This window comes from Amblyomma americanum, chromosome 1, assembly GCF_052857255.1.
Source record: "Amblyomma americanum isolate KBUSLIRL-KWMA chromosome 1, ASM5285725v1, whole genome shotgun sequence".
Lineage (NCBI taxonomy): Eukaryota > Metazoa > Arthropoda > Arachnida > Ixodida > Ixodidae > Amblyomma > Amblyomma americanum.
The window spans coordinates 381,296,899-381,312,420 of record NC_135497.1 but is presented as its reverse complement, the minus strand read 5'-3'; the positions used below and the strand labels follow the sequence as shown (position 1 = coordinate 381,312,420).

The following is a 15,522-nucleotide window of genomic DNA, read 5'->3' as shown; positions in this document are numbered from 1 at the left end:
GAACCTCGACGACTTCACTATGACTGCAGTTTCCGCCAAATATCGTAGTTTGTCTTTTTGTTTTTTGTTTTTTATACAGAAGAGAAGATGTATCAGATAGCAGCTTATCAGCCCGAGAACGGCGGGCCGCATCTTTCCCTCCCTCGTTCCCCTTCCTCTCTTTCGTTTCGTGGCCTTTAAAAAGGAGAGGAATAAACTGCCGAGGGGCTTTTTTCTTCGTCGGCACAGCACCTTGCTGCAATGTGTGCCTATTCCCTTTAGACGTACGATACGACTAATTAGTATTAGTGATGATATCATGTGTGTGTGAAGTCATGCCAGGTCACGCGACTTTCACGTATGTGACATCACACTAAGTCACGCGACTACCATCTTATGCCACGTCATACCAGGTCCCCAACAATATTTCAGGGTTCATATGGATCCAAAATTGGTACACATGCGCACATGACGCATTACAAAGAGTGCCCACCATCCGGTCCACATTACTGACATTCGCATTGTCCAGAAGGTAAACGTGACAGTTCTCATGAACGACATACTACAACGCTCATGCAACGACACATGCTGTTGACCTTCGAGATGATGGTGATGGTGATGATGATAGTGTATCTTTATGAGCGCCTGAAGTCTGATATGTGGCTTCCAAATTAAACATTGCCAGAATATTGATAAAATATTGTACATTACCCAGCAACCGAAGACAATAATTCTGCCGGAAAATAGGAATATTTGCAGCTAATAATAAGCACGATGATGCTGATGTTCTTGGGTGGTCAAGACCTTCCCACGATTCCGCCACTTCCCTCAATAGGGCGATGCAAATGGTTTCGAATTCGTGGGAATTCCCCGACGACTCGCTGATCCCGGGGCACTTTGCGGAAACGGGCTACATTATGTTTTCGAAGACTCTGCCGACTACTGAAATCACACGGGTCAAAACAACTGGCCCAAAGTAGGCAGCCTGAACCGCTCTCTCTGCCAAAAGTACCACGGCTCTCCGCTCAAATTTCGCCGACGCGAAATCTCTTTCCGCCCCCCCCCCCCCCCCCCGATAAAAAAAACACCGTAAAAATACTGACACGCCTAATTAAAATTTTGGGTAAAATTCAGGAAGCAGTCTGAGGCAATCTTCTTTAAGTCAATCCCTTGTTTTCCTTCAAAACTGAACTGAGCAATGGTACGCCCCCATACTCGACGTGTTTTCCCGCGAGCACCGCGTGAGGATTCCGCTAAGCTGTTTAAGGCGAACTCTCGGTCTCTGCAAAATAGTTAAAGGAAAGATAGATTACGGTGTGGGTACTGCCTGGTCGTCTGCAAGGCAGGCCGTCAACCCAACTGATCCCATATGAGAAAAGAAAAAGAAACAGAGAATGATTACAAACTTGGAAGTAAACATCACACACTAAAAACAGAAGTGTACAACAGTGTGACCCATACAGTTCATATTAGAAAGTTTGAAGCAGCCACTCAGCAGACCAGCGTCAGCACGTCAACAGTTCTATTCACATATCTTCATTAAAAAAAAGCAAAAGGAATCAACTACATCATCATGCAATTATTACAGTGTTCGATATTTTTACCGCTATAACTCCGGTGTGCTGGAACGTTCGCCCCGTGCTGATATGTTTCGTCATATGCCTAATTCCGAGAAGGAGCAAGGCACACGACACCATAGAGATGTTATTCGGAAAGATATAAAAGTGAAATTATAGTTAAATCTGCTTGCATTACCGAAAGGCAATATACAGAAGTGGTGTGAGATTCGGAAGGGGAAGACACCGATCAAAACCTTCGACGATGTTGTACAGGCTTTTATGGCTTCATGCATTTTTCATCAAATCAACTGGTGTTACTATTATGAACCGCCTAAATAACTTTCTCTCGCATGTTCCGACTGCTCCAGTTTCTGTTAAGTTACCCGCCGCGGTGGATCAGTGGTTAGGGCGCTCGGCTACTGATCAAGAGCTACCGGGTACGAACCCGACTGCGGCAGCTGCGTTTCAATGGAGGCGAAACGCTAAGGCGTCTGTGTGCTGTGCGATATCAGTGCATGTCAATAATCCCGAGTTGGTCGAACTAATTCCGGAGCCCCCCACTACGGCATTCCTCTCTCCCTTTCTTCTTTCACTTGCTCCTTAATCCTTTCTCTTACAATCTTAGCGTGCGGCTCTGGTGTCCGCCTATATGTGAGACAGATGCAGCGCCATTTCCTTTCCCCGAAAACCGTTTTTTTTTCACCGTGTAATGTACAGCAGTATCCTCTTTACTAGCTTCTAACGCAAGAACCCTGACGTGAGCGGCGGTAACGACATGAACACGAAGCAGTCTTGCTTTGGGCCATCCGTGCTGCTACCAATTTATTGCGTGCTTGTTTGACTGAAGGACGAAAGGAAGGAAGGAAAACGTTTATTGAGTTCTAGAGAGCACGTGAGCAATTTATTTGAACTTATTTGTTTGCGGCATCAGATAAAGCTAACTGTGCTCTGCGCGCTGCCGGGAATTTGAGCCGACCGCCAGCCAGCTGGGACTGCAACGCCACCGGGGGAAGAGAGGAAGGGCGATTGGCGTGCCATGAAAGCAGCACTCCTTCGAGGAAGACCACAGGGGTGCGCACTCCTGTAGGCTCAGGCGGAACGGACATTACGGCGCAGCACCAAAAGCTAAAATCTCATTACAGAGGGAGAGCAGGGGCACTCAAGAGCAGTCTCATAAGTGCCCTCACAGGAGCGGCGCCTTCCAGTGGGAGAACAAGAGCAGAAGCACTTAGTTCCAATGGTAGACCTTTCGTGGTTTCGCTTAGCCGATAGCAGTCGACTGCAGTCCGGGCTGCTCCCTCTGCAAACGCGAGAGTGGAGGAGTTACATGACGAAAACCTCATATCTTTGCTGTTTTGCTTGTCTTTTTCGTCATCGGTGGCGTCGAGCATAGCAGCTGCAAAGCGTCAACGCTCGCCTGGCTGCGAAGAATCTGATGAGTTTGAGCCAGATGAGTCTGCGGGAGCGACGGAAGAGTGGCATCGCCTTGCCGAGGTGCTGTAATTATTCGACGACGGCGACGATAGCAGTCGCAGCAGAAGTATGACCTCTGATTCGATATCTAGTTCGTCGTCCAGCACGCGGGGAATGCTGCTAAAACAGACGCGGTAACGTGGCTTACTGCTCTTGAAGCGCAGAGGCTGTTCCAGTGGCGGGACAAGTACTCCACTCAGCGTGCTACTGCACTGCTCCTCCCTGCTCGATGCCTCTTCTCCCGTCCGCCCTTGAAATACGAAATAAGAGCGGACTGTGGCATCCGGTTGTCCAAACAGGGGAAACCGAACACCAAGCCTCATCGCATCAACACTGCAGTGGTGCGTTCCAACTCCATTTCAGAAGCGGTACTGCTCGAAGTTAGTCGCGGCAACTGCAAAAAATTTCGACCTCACCGAATGACGTCCTTACTCAACCTTAAAATCACGCGTGAGGCTGAGGTCTGATTTCTTGACCTCACATACAAAAGTTCGAGCCGTCGCTGACCTCACGTCATCTTCACCTCGCGGCCTGAGGTTGAGGTCACCTTGAGGTTCTGGTTGACCTCAGAAAGTCGAAACCTCATGAGGTTGGCCACCACTTCTACTGATTACCTTCCACAGAGTGTAGCGTTATTCTGATGCAGCATGTGGTCATGGGTTACAGGTTACGGAGAGACGTGTGCTGCCAGTATTGAGGTTCCAGCTCGTCTCGACGGCACGGAGAGCGGGATCTTGCCGCACTTGACGCATCATTTCCGCTTCGGGATTTGGCGCTAGGCCTCAGCAACCCTATTTGCGCGACCCGGCTTATTCACGAGGTTACTCAAGGCGTGTTAGCCGTCTCCTGCGTCCAGATTGTTTCAGTTCCGACAATGCGCGCCGACCAATCCACTTCCCTCGGCGCACTGACGCACGGTCGCTCTCTTCCTCACTAGTTTCCCTCGCTGCGCCTTTCCCGCCGTTGATAGGTGTCTTATTGTTAGATAAGGCTACAGCCAATTGAATTTCTTAGCCCTGGTGACGTATCTGATGACGTCACTACTCCCAGCCAATCAGGATGTTTTGATACAGCGCTTACGGCGCTGGGTGTCTGCTCCGGGAAGGTTCTTGACCATTGCATCGAAGCAGCAGCAGCCGGCCCACCGGTGCTCTGGAAGTAGCCCGCCCGGCTCGCGACGGAAAGTTCTGCGGATGGACGCCCCGCTCATATGCAGATGTTTTCCCCCAAGGTTTTCGAATAGCGGGAGTAGAAAAAAAAATAGCCGGAGTACCCCGCCGCGGTGGCTCTGTGGTTAGTGCGCTCGCCTACTGATCCGGAGTTCCTCGGTTCGAACCCGACCGAGGCGGCTGCGTCTTTATGGAGGAAAAACGCTAAGGCGCCCGTGTGCAGTGCGATGTCAGTGCACGTTAAAGATCCCCAGGTGGTCGAAATTATTCCGGAGCCCTCCACTACGGCACCTCTCTCTCTCTTCCTTTCTTCTTTCGCTCCCTCCCTTATCCCTTCCCTTACGGCGCGGTTCAGGTGTCCAACGATATATGAGACAGTACTGCGCCATTTCCTTTCCCCAAAAACCAATTATTATTATTATTAATAGCGGGAGTGTATACGCTCCGCTCCTGTAGACGGCAGTCGATGAACTCTCGTTCAGCAGCAGGGTAGCAGCCCTGGAAAAAAAGCGGTATATGGGACAAGATTCTGCTCCATCGGAAGGCGTTTACAGTACTCCATTACTTCTAAATGTGTGGCTACGCACCTATCCATCGGGTTTTTTCGTGGACGGACTTGGACTTCATTCACGTTCTCTTGGTACTTTTTTAACGACTGCCTTAGAGCTCCTAGTTTTTAGCGCTTTCATCCGCCGGCCATCTGTCGTGGAAATTAACAGCGCGAGTGCACGCGTGACGAAAACGAAGACAACACGCTTGCTGACCGCCATTGAGGCTGCCTTGCTTCGCGACTCTGCAACTGCAGGGCTGGCGAAGCGCTCGCCACCGACGACAACCCGCTCTATTCCACCCCATCAAGATCGCTGAAACGGTCCCGGTGTTCAAGAATGCTCCAACGGGCGTCGTAGCAACTACCGCGCTACGGGATCCGGTTCTGGCGTTTACTGAATCCACGCGGCAGCGTCGTCGGTATTTAAGGTAAGGTTGCCCATTGCGAGTTTATTCTGTCTGCTCCGTGCACTGAAGCCTAACTCTTTTAAGTGCATAAATATCGGTGCTCTTTGGAGCGAAAGCTCTATCTACTCCACGTGCAACTGAAGAGTTTCGCCTCGCTTCGCTCGTTTTACCTTGAAGCCCGGCCAAGGTCAAGCCAAGTACACCCCCCCTGGACAAACGATGTGTAACTGTGAGCCACGATATGCCCGTATTGTATAATCATAGCTAATGACCAGCAACCACGCGACGAATGAACAATGGTCACTTGACCTTTGACTTTGACCTTTAAAGCTAAGATTCGGATCGCTTGATGTGACGACATGTAATCTCAAGTGCTCAATTTACCTTTGAGCACGACAGCCAAGCCTTGGCAGAAAACACCAGCCAAGCCCCTCTTTGCACACTTTAATCGAACCATGTGTATTCGTCTAACCATGCGAAGCCATGCAGAATCAAGCTTTCGCTCGTCTACTAGTTTCAGCCCGGTTGAACCTAAGCCAATTTTTTGCAGACCCTAACACAACGACCGAAACTCCCATGGCTACGGAACACGATGTTCGCCTCTTCGCGCACAACCTGTGGCAAGACCGCCTGGCTGGACTTCAGCCGCAACCCCGTCGGGTGGATCAGGATAACCCAGGCTGTGGGGTGGCGGTGGTCGGCTCTTACCTCATCGAGGAACACCTGATTGTCTTTGCATTCGCCGCTGGGAGTGTACTCGGCATGCATCTCAAAGGAGCCTTGGACAACAGGGGGGCTATTGATGCAGCCATAGCACAAGTAAGGAAATGTGGGAAGGGACCTACGAAGGTTGAAAGTGTAGCTCACGTCCTTTCATGGTGTTTGCCACATGAAGAGAGGACTGCGCTATTCGAGAATTCACGTGTGGATTTCTGAAGTACGACGCCACAAGAAAGCGCTGCAAAAATTCATTTATATGAAACGGCTGAGTGAGTGGCCATGACGACTAACAAAAGTGGCATATTAATGGCGATTCGTACTGCTGAGGCTTCCATAGCATGCTTGCATGAGGACTTTCGAGCATAAAACATTCTTGAAAATGTATTTTTTAGTGGAAGTTATACAAAGGAAAGAAAGTCTGTATAATGCATGCGCACATTGAGTGGAATCGACTTGGTCGTTCATGCCTATGCGACACTCGCGGCTTCGGGAATTGCGAACACATTATTTTTGAGCAAGTCTTGTAGTTCAAGAGAACATGCAATACAAACGCGGTATTTGCTTCTTGATAAATGACAACGTTAACAGCGCAATGCGAAACGGAACGACCTACACTGAACGAATGAATGAGGCGCATCGGCAGGCACACATGTTTCCTATTCCAGTCGCTATTTGTAATGCGCAATAAGCTGCTTCTACATTACTGATTCAGCAGCCTTGTTACTGCTGTCAGGACGCTTGCTGGCTTGACTTTCAACTGTGGCAGTAAGGCTTTAGAGTGCGCAGCCGTCCACGCTATCACTCTCACCGTCCATTGTGCTTGACAATAAAAATCATAGCGCAGCCACGCGACCTCGCTTTCTTGTCCACTTCAACACCGTAGTTGTTGCTGCTGTCAGTCAATCCTACAGTGGCTCAAATTCGTTCCTTGCGCTGAGGTTAATGTGCCGAACATTCCAGGGGCGCGTCTCGGCCTTACACGGCCGCATGGCTTCCAAGAAGATGGCCTGTCTTGTAGAATGTGTAATGAAAATATAAACATCCTTGCATGAAGAATTCAAAAGTGCGATAATTTTCAATGCCAGGTTTTTGATTCTTGCTTCTGAATTGCGTGCTTTCTTGAACGACATTCTTTCTTTTCAATTTCGGTCAGGGATAAACTTTTTCTTTCTCGCTCTTCGAGGAGGACGAGGAGTGCCTCCTCTCGGCAACCCGCCTGCACTGCCACCCGGGAAAGAAAATCCTCACAACGGATCTTAGCCAGCTCCGCAGTCGTGGCATTCATGGCTGCCCAACCTGGAACATCTGCCGCGACTACCGGCCTTGGCTGTACCACTTCCTGGACAGGCGCCAGCAAAAAGCTCTCCTGGTTGCAGGCTTCGCGTGAGTTAAGAATCTACTAATTTTGACTCCTTTTCCACTCCGGCTGCCCGGCGGTTAGCGCCCTAACTCGAGCTGCCTCTTTTAAAAGTCAACTAAAAACATGTTTGCCCTCCAGCTCTTATAACAGCTACGTATTCAATAGGAAGCGTAAAACCGAGCTGCCCTACTCCTCAAGATTCTCAAGGAGCACTTAACGTCAACATGGGCATTAGAAGAAAACTAGAGGGAAAAAGAACGCGTATTTGAAGGAGGACAATAGATTTATGATACTACAACCCAAATGATGTATTAATTTCTGAAACATTACCACCCTGGAATGCGATGATGTTCCGCACATCAGTTACCGTCAAGCGCAAACAACAAAAAATGACTGAAAGCAATCTGCATATGCCTCAGGAAAGTCGATACCATTTTACGTGCTAACCGAGGAGTCTGTACAAAAATGACGGTTTTCATGAAATCGCCACTCAGTCCTCGGACATCCACGGATCCTAGTTGCTTAATCACAGAAGCGTGAAAGACACGTGTCCCCATCTAGCTTGATTTTATGCCGGCGTCACTAAAACCGGTTTTTGCGATTGAGCTGTGTTCGTTTTGAGCACTATTTAGGCATATATGCTTTCCGTTTGAACTAATTTAATGATAGACACAGGATATAAATGACCAATTTGGCCAAATTTTTCGATCTTTCAATTTTTCTGTCGTGGCCTCGGATCATACGTTTTGTGACGAAACAATGTGGTGAAATATACAGTACGAACATAACAAGACATCCTTTTTCTGTTTGGTCGTCACGAAAATTGGGAGCAACTCGTTCTCCGGATTGTTCTGCCGCATCGCGGATTCCACTTGTTTCGACGACAGAGCACCGTCGTCGTCGTCGGTTTCACCGTGAAGAGGAGAAATCAGAGCTGCCGGTGGCCCAATGCCGCATTTTACTCAGCGAAAGCAGAAATTAACGACTCGATCAAGTCGCAGAAAAAGCAGCGCTGCAGTACGCTCCTTCAGAAACGGGGTCGCCTCTACGTTGGCTGAGGAGCGTGCCCATCGCCGGCTAGCTTAAAGGCGCGCGTCAAGTTCCAGCGGCACGCCCATGCGTCGTCTCCTATGAAGCTTGGAATTATTCGGGGCTGCTTCGGTGAAGTGTTTCTCGCCTTCACTGTGCGCGATTGGCAAATACTGCAATATTTCAGCTGCAACTGCTTCTTTTTGTTTTGTTGCGTTTAAGACGCTCGTTATTCTCCAACTGAATATTGGCCGAGGCGGCCCGTGCCACTGTACTATCGCGCTGCACTTTAGTAAGGCGCGCTGCTCACAAGGATTTTGAGCATTTGAGACTTTTTTTTCCAGAAATCCAAGATAAACTGCGATCTTGATTTTTTCAGCTTTCACTTTTTCTACAGTCGATATTACAGATCTCTTCGTCATTTGATAAAAAACAACAACTTAATTATGATTTTTGTGCTTGACTCCTGGCATGCTGGAGTGCAAAAAAGCTCTTACTTTATATGCGTCCGCGTATGTTTCCGTGGGTGCGTGTATGCGAGTGAGAAATTCTGAACAAATCTGTGAAAGAATTTTTATAAATATGTTTTGATGTAAAGATCACCGCTAAAGCTCAATTTTCATCTACCTTCAATCCACAGAACAGTGCTTAACATGCTTACAAGAAATACTAGTACGCTTTCTTTTTAACGATATAATAATCCCGCCTTGACATAAGGAGTGCATTAGTTGTCATCACTTGGAAACTATAACATCTAGCCTAATATCAGATGCCGTGAAGTCTTCAATCGAGGTTATATCTCTCGAACGAATACAGTAACATTTCATGCATAAACAAAGAAAATAGTTCTTATACCCAGAAATTCTGAATGAGAGTTTTTCAACGGAAAATTGTTTGTGAACGAAACTTTTCGCATATCGTAAGACTCAACCGTCATGATTAAAATATCTGCAGATCCCCACTCGCTACGCCTTGAGTTGTCTCATATTTACTGTCAATACCGCACCCATTGGTTTCCTACAGCACTATTAACTACTCGATGCGAGCGCTGGACAAACATTAAAAGTAGAATTTTTTTACGTATCGGAGACTTGGATCATTGCCATAAATATGTTCATAACAGCATCTTACAATACTCTGCACTTGCCTCAGTTATTGTTAAAAACTTATCCCAGCGGTTTTCTGTGGCACAGGGAGTGCGCGCCACAAACTTTTCAAAGCAACATTTTTGTGCGCATCGGAAGGTTAGACCATTGCCATCGATATGTTTATAACAATACGTTACAATATCCCACAGTTCCCCTACAATTCAATGCGGTGTCCAGGAAAGCTCGACTTGAATTGCCGCGTCCTCCCTTAAGTATGCTGTTCTCAGTCCGTAAATTACTATGGTTCTTCTTTTAAATCTATATACTTTTCTCGTAACGGCAATCGGGGCGTACAGCAAGGCTTCCATGGCGCTCAAAAGACCGTTACACTTTGCCTCATGGTAACATTTTTTGTGATTATCCTAGGCTTCGCGTTGGTGTAAGGAACCTCTACAAGGGTTTTTTTTCTCACAAATAGACATCTTTCATTTCTGGAACTTCCTTTTGCTTTAGATTTCTTTAAAGAGAGTCAGTGAAATAAAACAGGATCTACTTAAAGAAACCTGCCAACCTGAGGTGACCAACCTGTTTCTGAGAACTGCTGTGCATTTAGTAGGGGTAGTTCTCCTGTAAGGCATTGCCGGGGGGAAGGTTTCGGTGTATCTATTTTCTTGAGTGTCGAAGACGTGTAAGGCTGGAGATTTTTCATTATCAACATCACTGAGGAAACAATCGGGCTTTTCCGCACTATGCCGAATTATGGCCGTTCAGGATGTACGAATCGTCGAAGGAGGATAGGGTTGTGCATATGCCCTTTCGCCAGGCATTTCACTTCAGTAGAGGCAAACATTTTGCACGCAGGAAAGCGTGTACCACTCATTGGAAAACACTCGCTCTACACAAGGCGCCTCCTGCTTGCGAGCCGTATGCTGGAACTACTAGGTTTTTTCATACTGACAGCAAAGATTCTCTTTTTCGGTAAACGTTAATCGCAATTGTACGGACGTAATGTGGCCATCCTGCCGCACTAGGTCAGCAAGGCTTAAGTCGGAAGAAATGTTTTTGAATTAGATTAATTGTGATTCACAGCTGAATTAGCATTGAAATTCCAAGTTTGTAATGAAAGGACCAACAATCAACATATATCACGTCGTAACAACTAGTGACATTGATCTCTAATGGAACATTTACTAATACTACGCTAAAAACGTGCGGTGTGGCAGCTTAGTAGGAATGCCTTGCTTTTGCACAAACCTTGAGTACTCCACCATGCCCAACTACAGGTAGCAGGTCAGTACTTGACCCTCCAGCACTGCTCAACATGTGGGGCAGCAGAGACCACCGTCATGCACGGCATGTAAGAGTCCCCCAGCCCATGGCAGCTCCCCCTATACCGAACCCATCCCCGTCCTCATGGGACAACGGCTTGCTCAACCAGCTGGCCCAACATGGGTAGTGGACTGAGCGCTTCGTGAGGCCCAGACCCGTGACCTCTTGGACAGGTGCCAGCCTACCCTTGAGGACCTTTTGTACTTTTGTAATAATAAAGTTGTTCCTCCTCTACTCCCAGAAGAAGTTAGTAGGATGCATTAACTTTTCGAAACGAAGCCGTATCTCTGCGTCCGCGGATGACTCTCACAATTTAAAAACAAAAAAAAACGCCATCGTATAGCCCAGAAGCTCAAGCGATCAATTTCTGGAGTTAAGGCATTATTGGTCACCAGAGTTGTCCTGAATAAGAAGTCCAGAACACTTATCGAGGTCTGAACAGCGACTGGATCGTCAGGCAGCTAGGAGCTTTAAGAATTGGCTCAGCAACTTCCGGTATCTTATCACGTTTATTGATACCAGTATTTCTGCACAGGTGGCGTAAAGGATTCTTTTCTCTCTTTTCTGTGTTTCATGAGGATCTGTTTTTGCAGGTGCGTCAAGCTTTGCAGGAGGGTTTCTGAAATAAAGACCTCCACCATCCGCGGTGTTCCACCATCAATTTTGTGTTGCTATTTGCAGATGTGCGCGCTCCTTTTCGCGTTGGTCAGTTTCTCTGGTGAACATGTAATGAGACGCAAGGAATACACTGCCGGTTTGTACTCACATCTTGTCCTTTCCAGAGAGATACTCTGTCGTGCCCAAGCGTTGCCTGGGTAAATCTTAGCGCTTATTAACGCACACGGGAAAGACGAGAAGTCTAGCGACGCGAGTACCTTGCACCTACATGGTAGGCGATCCATCGGGCCCTCGTATTTTTGTGCGAAGCGTGAAGAGTGCTAAGAGATGGTGCCGTCTTTTTCACCGCAGAAAACTAAAAACAAAGAGGGATGGTCAAAGTTGCCCTGTGTAGCTTATAATACTCAGAAGAAAGAAAAGCTGGCTGGTGTTTATAGTGCTGAGTTATGAAAAGATGTCAATTTTTTTCATTCGTATTCCTTCCAAAGCAATAGTGAGAGCCATTTCCCTGCTCTGAATCTTTTCATAAAAAGCCTTTGCATTTAAATTCACAGCTTCTCAGAGGATTGTCCCAACGCGTTAACATAGCAGTAATCCGTGAATCTTGACGCTTTAAACTACGTAAATTAACAAGGCATTCATGCAGGTGGTTTAATATTGTACTTTTACGAAAGCATTGCTTAGGAAGCCTAAATTTAAAAGGCGAAATCTGGGTAATGGAATGCGCTACAGAGCGCATACTACATGAATGACTGACAGTCCCAGAGGGTGGGGTTATATTACATGGAGTTCATAGATACAAAGGAAACACCTGGCTTATTGCCGGTGACTGCGGCAAGTATCGTCGCGCTCTTGAAATTTATGCAAATAAACTCTGGATGTTCTCGCAACTGTTCTTCACGAAATGCGCTGGTTATAAAATTTTGTTCCTTCCCGCCCTTGCACTTCCAGCACAGCTCTTTCAGAGAATATCTAGTTTTAAATTAGGTCACTTAAGCCAAAGCTGTTTTTTCGGAGATGACAACGATTAGAGCCTTAACATCGCTGCAGAAACGCAGGAACCACAGGGAATAATGCCAGAAGCAGCGCAGCATTTTAGTTTTATTTATTTATGTGTAATTTATTTTTAAAGTGATAATGGGCTCCATAGAGGATCATTATGTGAGGTGGGCATGCAGAATAAGATGACGCAAAAAGCAGCTCAAGCATAACTGTACAATAGGAAAAGTATGTAGTCTGAAAAAAAAAATTGAAGCCACAAAATTGCACAAGAGTTCGGAAATCACATTAAATTATGCTGTTTTTGACACCCAGAAATATTTCTATCGCAATTCAGAGAATGCATGCCCACTTTCAGTCGCAGTGTGCAAACCCAGCCACAGGACCGTGCCGACTTCGGATGCATCAGCCAGTGCCACACTGGGGCAATGGTGTCCTTTGTCGTGTGGCAAGGGCACCTCCAGACAGCCCTGCAGCACCAGGAGGTGCGCTTGGCGCGGCAGAGCCGTTCACTGGTGAGATTGGAGCTGGCCCGTGGCATCGCCCTTCGCTCGACATCAGGGCATGCAGCAGGGCTCCGAGGAAGCGCTGAGCATCCTGCACCAGCATGGCGGCGTCACCACGTGCGCTGACCTCCCGCCCAGTATCCGCAGCTGCGTTCTTCGGGGGCAGCCTGAGCCACTGTGGTGGCTTCTTGGTGTCGGCGGCGCCCGTCCAGGATTGGCCTGGACAGTGACCGGCACTATTGCGTCGCTAATTTTATTTTATAAACAATTCAGTTATCATCAGCATATATACTGGGAAGGGAAGAGAAGAAATTAAAGAGAATTTGGCAGGGGGACGTCGTAGTGAATTGTACCTCTGATGTCGTCAGTCGGTTCGGCCAGTCGGGGAGGGTGGGGGGCAACACTGACTAGCGAATTGGACTGTTTTTCTTGAACCAGTTTTACTGCGCCAGCAGTAAGAGTATCTATACCGCACAAAGCCGGCGCTTCTCTGTCCGTAAGCAGGTTTGAGTCCGGAAGCCAAATTTGCTGCTGCGCCGCTACTACACCACCAGACGAAGCGCCTGGAAGTAGCGTTAGTTGAGGCGAGAACGCACGGAGTGGAGTGAAGTAGAGGAAAAGGGTAGCCCACTTAGTGGGTTAGTGCGCCAAGCGACGTGTAGAGGTACCAATGACCTGACATCGTTACGCCGCTCCGGAATTGCACAACAGTTTGCTCTATGGAAGAGGGGGAAAGTCCGCTATAATTGCAAAGGCTCAACCTCGAAATGTAAGCAGAAGTGAAGGAGTGTACAGGAGAGGCCGTTAGTGAGCGAAGTGGAGAATCAGAACTAGTGTTTTCCGGTTGGGTGGAAACAGGGATTGCTAGAGCGGCCAAAATGTACAGAGTGAAAAGAAGCAAAGTGTGAAATGAAAAGACACCCTGCTGTCTCATCTCCATCGCATCAGTTCGCATGGTGACCCATCATTTTTAAACATATTGACCCGTAAAAACAGTACACACAGCACCCGTAAAAACAAAGTTCACTTAGAGGTACGTCTATCTAAGAAATCACTTTGTGCTTATTTCCCATATATCGCCATGCGGTACGTTTAGTCAAAGCATTACAACGAAGAGAGACAATGACCCAAGCATAAAAGCAGAATATGAATCCGCAACGTGGAGTAGTGGAATTTCAATTGTGAAAGATTTGTTTTGCAAAAACAAAAACGTTGATTCACGCAGCGAATGGCACGTAAACATACTTGGGGATGGGCCAAGATTCGGAAGTCATAATTGTGAGAAGGCGCAGGACAAAACAAAAGGAAAAGGTAGACGATTACACGCGTGGTTGAGCATCACGAGGTCCGCGTATTGGAGTAGGATGGATGGACTGAATACAATAAAGATAGAGCTAGGCTTCTGCAGGAAGCTTTAGCATGGCAGTGTGTGATTCCGATAAAAATTTTGAACGCCGGCGCAGTCATGTGGCTTTAGGGCTGCTCAAACCTATACCCAGATATTGCAACGACACCTCCAGCACATTTCTCCGCAAAGCCAAGAAGAAGCACCAGAACAGGCAAAAACCGTATATTGACCCTGCTTCATGGCAAAACGGGCTCGAAAGGGAAAGCGCCAAGACAGAGTTATGTGGTCAAAAATATAGCGGCAGAACACGCCGGCGCAGTTTCGTACGATACACTTTCGTACGATACGCGCTCCTCTTTATATCCCTGTGGCTTCTCAGTGCCGTAGCACTTCTTTTTGACCGCCGCGAGGATCTCTTCGTCCGTTCCATCGAATTGGTGAATTAATCTTTGTACGGCTTTGCCGCTTTCTGCTTTTGTCTTGGTTGGGTCCATGAGGGCCTTGAGTATGCGCCATGTTTTGGCAGTGCTGAGCGTGCCGTTCCGCGAGCTGCTGAATTGCTCCCGCCCTTGCCTGGCCAGCTGTGTCGCGTACTCCTCAGCTTTTTGTGTAATCTCCGCGATCTTCTTTTGCAACTTCCTGTTTAGTTTCTGCCGCGTCCACCTTTTCGTGAGTGCACGTCTTGCCTCCCATAGCTTGAGTAGCCGTGGGTCCACTTCCGGTTAGCTACTGTTCTGTCCATACCCTGCGTATTTTGCTCCTGTATGTCTGAGTTGCGTTCTCCACTTCTCTATTGAGGTAATTTCTCCCTGTAGCTGTCTGCTATTGCTTCGGAAAGTGTCCCAGTCAGTGATGTGGTCTGTTCCTATCTTCTTTTTTATGTTTTCTGCCTCCAGCGTTACTTTTAGCACGTAGTAGTCGCTTCCTAGGTTTTCCAGCAGGTTCTCCCACTCGGCCTGCCGCGCTCCCCTAACAAAGGTTAAGCCTCGACAGTTGTCGGGGCCAACGCTGTTGCCTAGTCGCGTTGGCCGATTCTCGTCCGTTATCAGGGTGCAGTTTGTATTTGCTGCTGCAACGCATATCACTTGCTCCTTTTTCTCGCCTTTCTGGTAGCCCCAGGTAGGGTCCTTCGCATTGAAGTCGCCGGCTCTGAGGAGTGCGTGTGACTTTGCTAGGCTGCCCGCTTCAGCGAAAAGTTTGCTAAAATTACCTTCGGGAAAAATGGCCCACATAGCAGTATAGCTATGCAGGGTGCTTTACCTAAGAATTCACAGAATTTTGGAAAATAAGATTTTTGAGCTTGAAGAGCGTTTTTTTGGGCAATAGCATTTTCATTAATGTAGTAAATCACAATACAGCGATGGCATGCTAAGTAGCAGACGCGTTAA

At 47.6% G+C, this 15,522-nt stretch overlaps 1 protein-coding gene across 1 annotated transcript; it reads left to right on the top strand.

Annotated features, from left to right (window-relative positions):
* Nucleotides 1–4,936: 4,936 nt before the first annotated feature.
* Nucleotides 4,937–13,113, top strand: LOC144101558 (uncharacterized). Its single transcript, XM_077634717.1, has 4 exons — nt 4,937–5,158; nt 5,688–5,956; nt 7,041–7,240; nt 12,639–13,113. Exons 2-4 carry the CDS (start codon nt 5,714–5,716, stop codon nt 12,910–12,912), a joined length of 717 nt encoding a protein of 238 aa, XP_077490843.1. The 5' UTR covers nt 4,937–5,158; nt 5,688–5,713; the 3' UTR covers nt 12,913–13,113.
* The last annotated feature ends 2,409 nt before the right edge of the window (nt 13,114–15,522 follow it).

What these genes read in the sequence shown, in the direction of transcription:
- LOC144101558 (XM_077634717.1), top strand. Translation starts at nt 5,714, where the DNA reads ATGGCTACGGAACACGATGTTCGCCTCTTCGCGCACAACCTGTGGCAA. An exon ending in TTGATGCAGCCATAGCACAA is followed by an intron (nt 5,957 to 7,040) that starts GTAAGGAAATGT and finishes TCGCTCTTCGAG; the next exon opens with GAGGACGAGGAGTGCCTCCT. An exon ending in CTCCTGGTTGCAGGCTTCGC is followed by an intron (nt 7,241 to 12,638) that starts GTGAGTTAAGAA and finishes GCCCACTTTCAG; the next exon opens with TCGCAGTGTGCAAACCCAGC.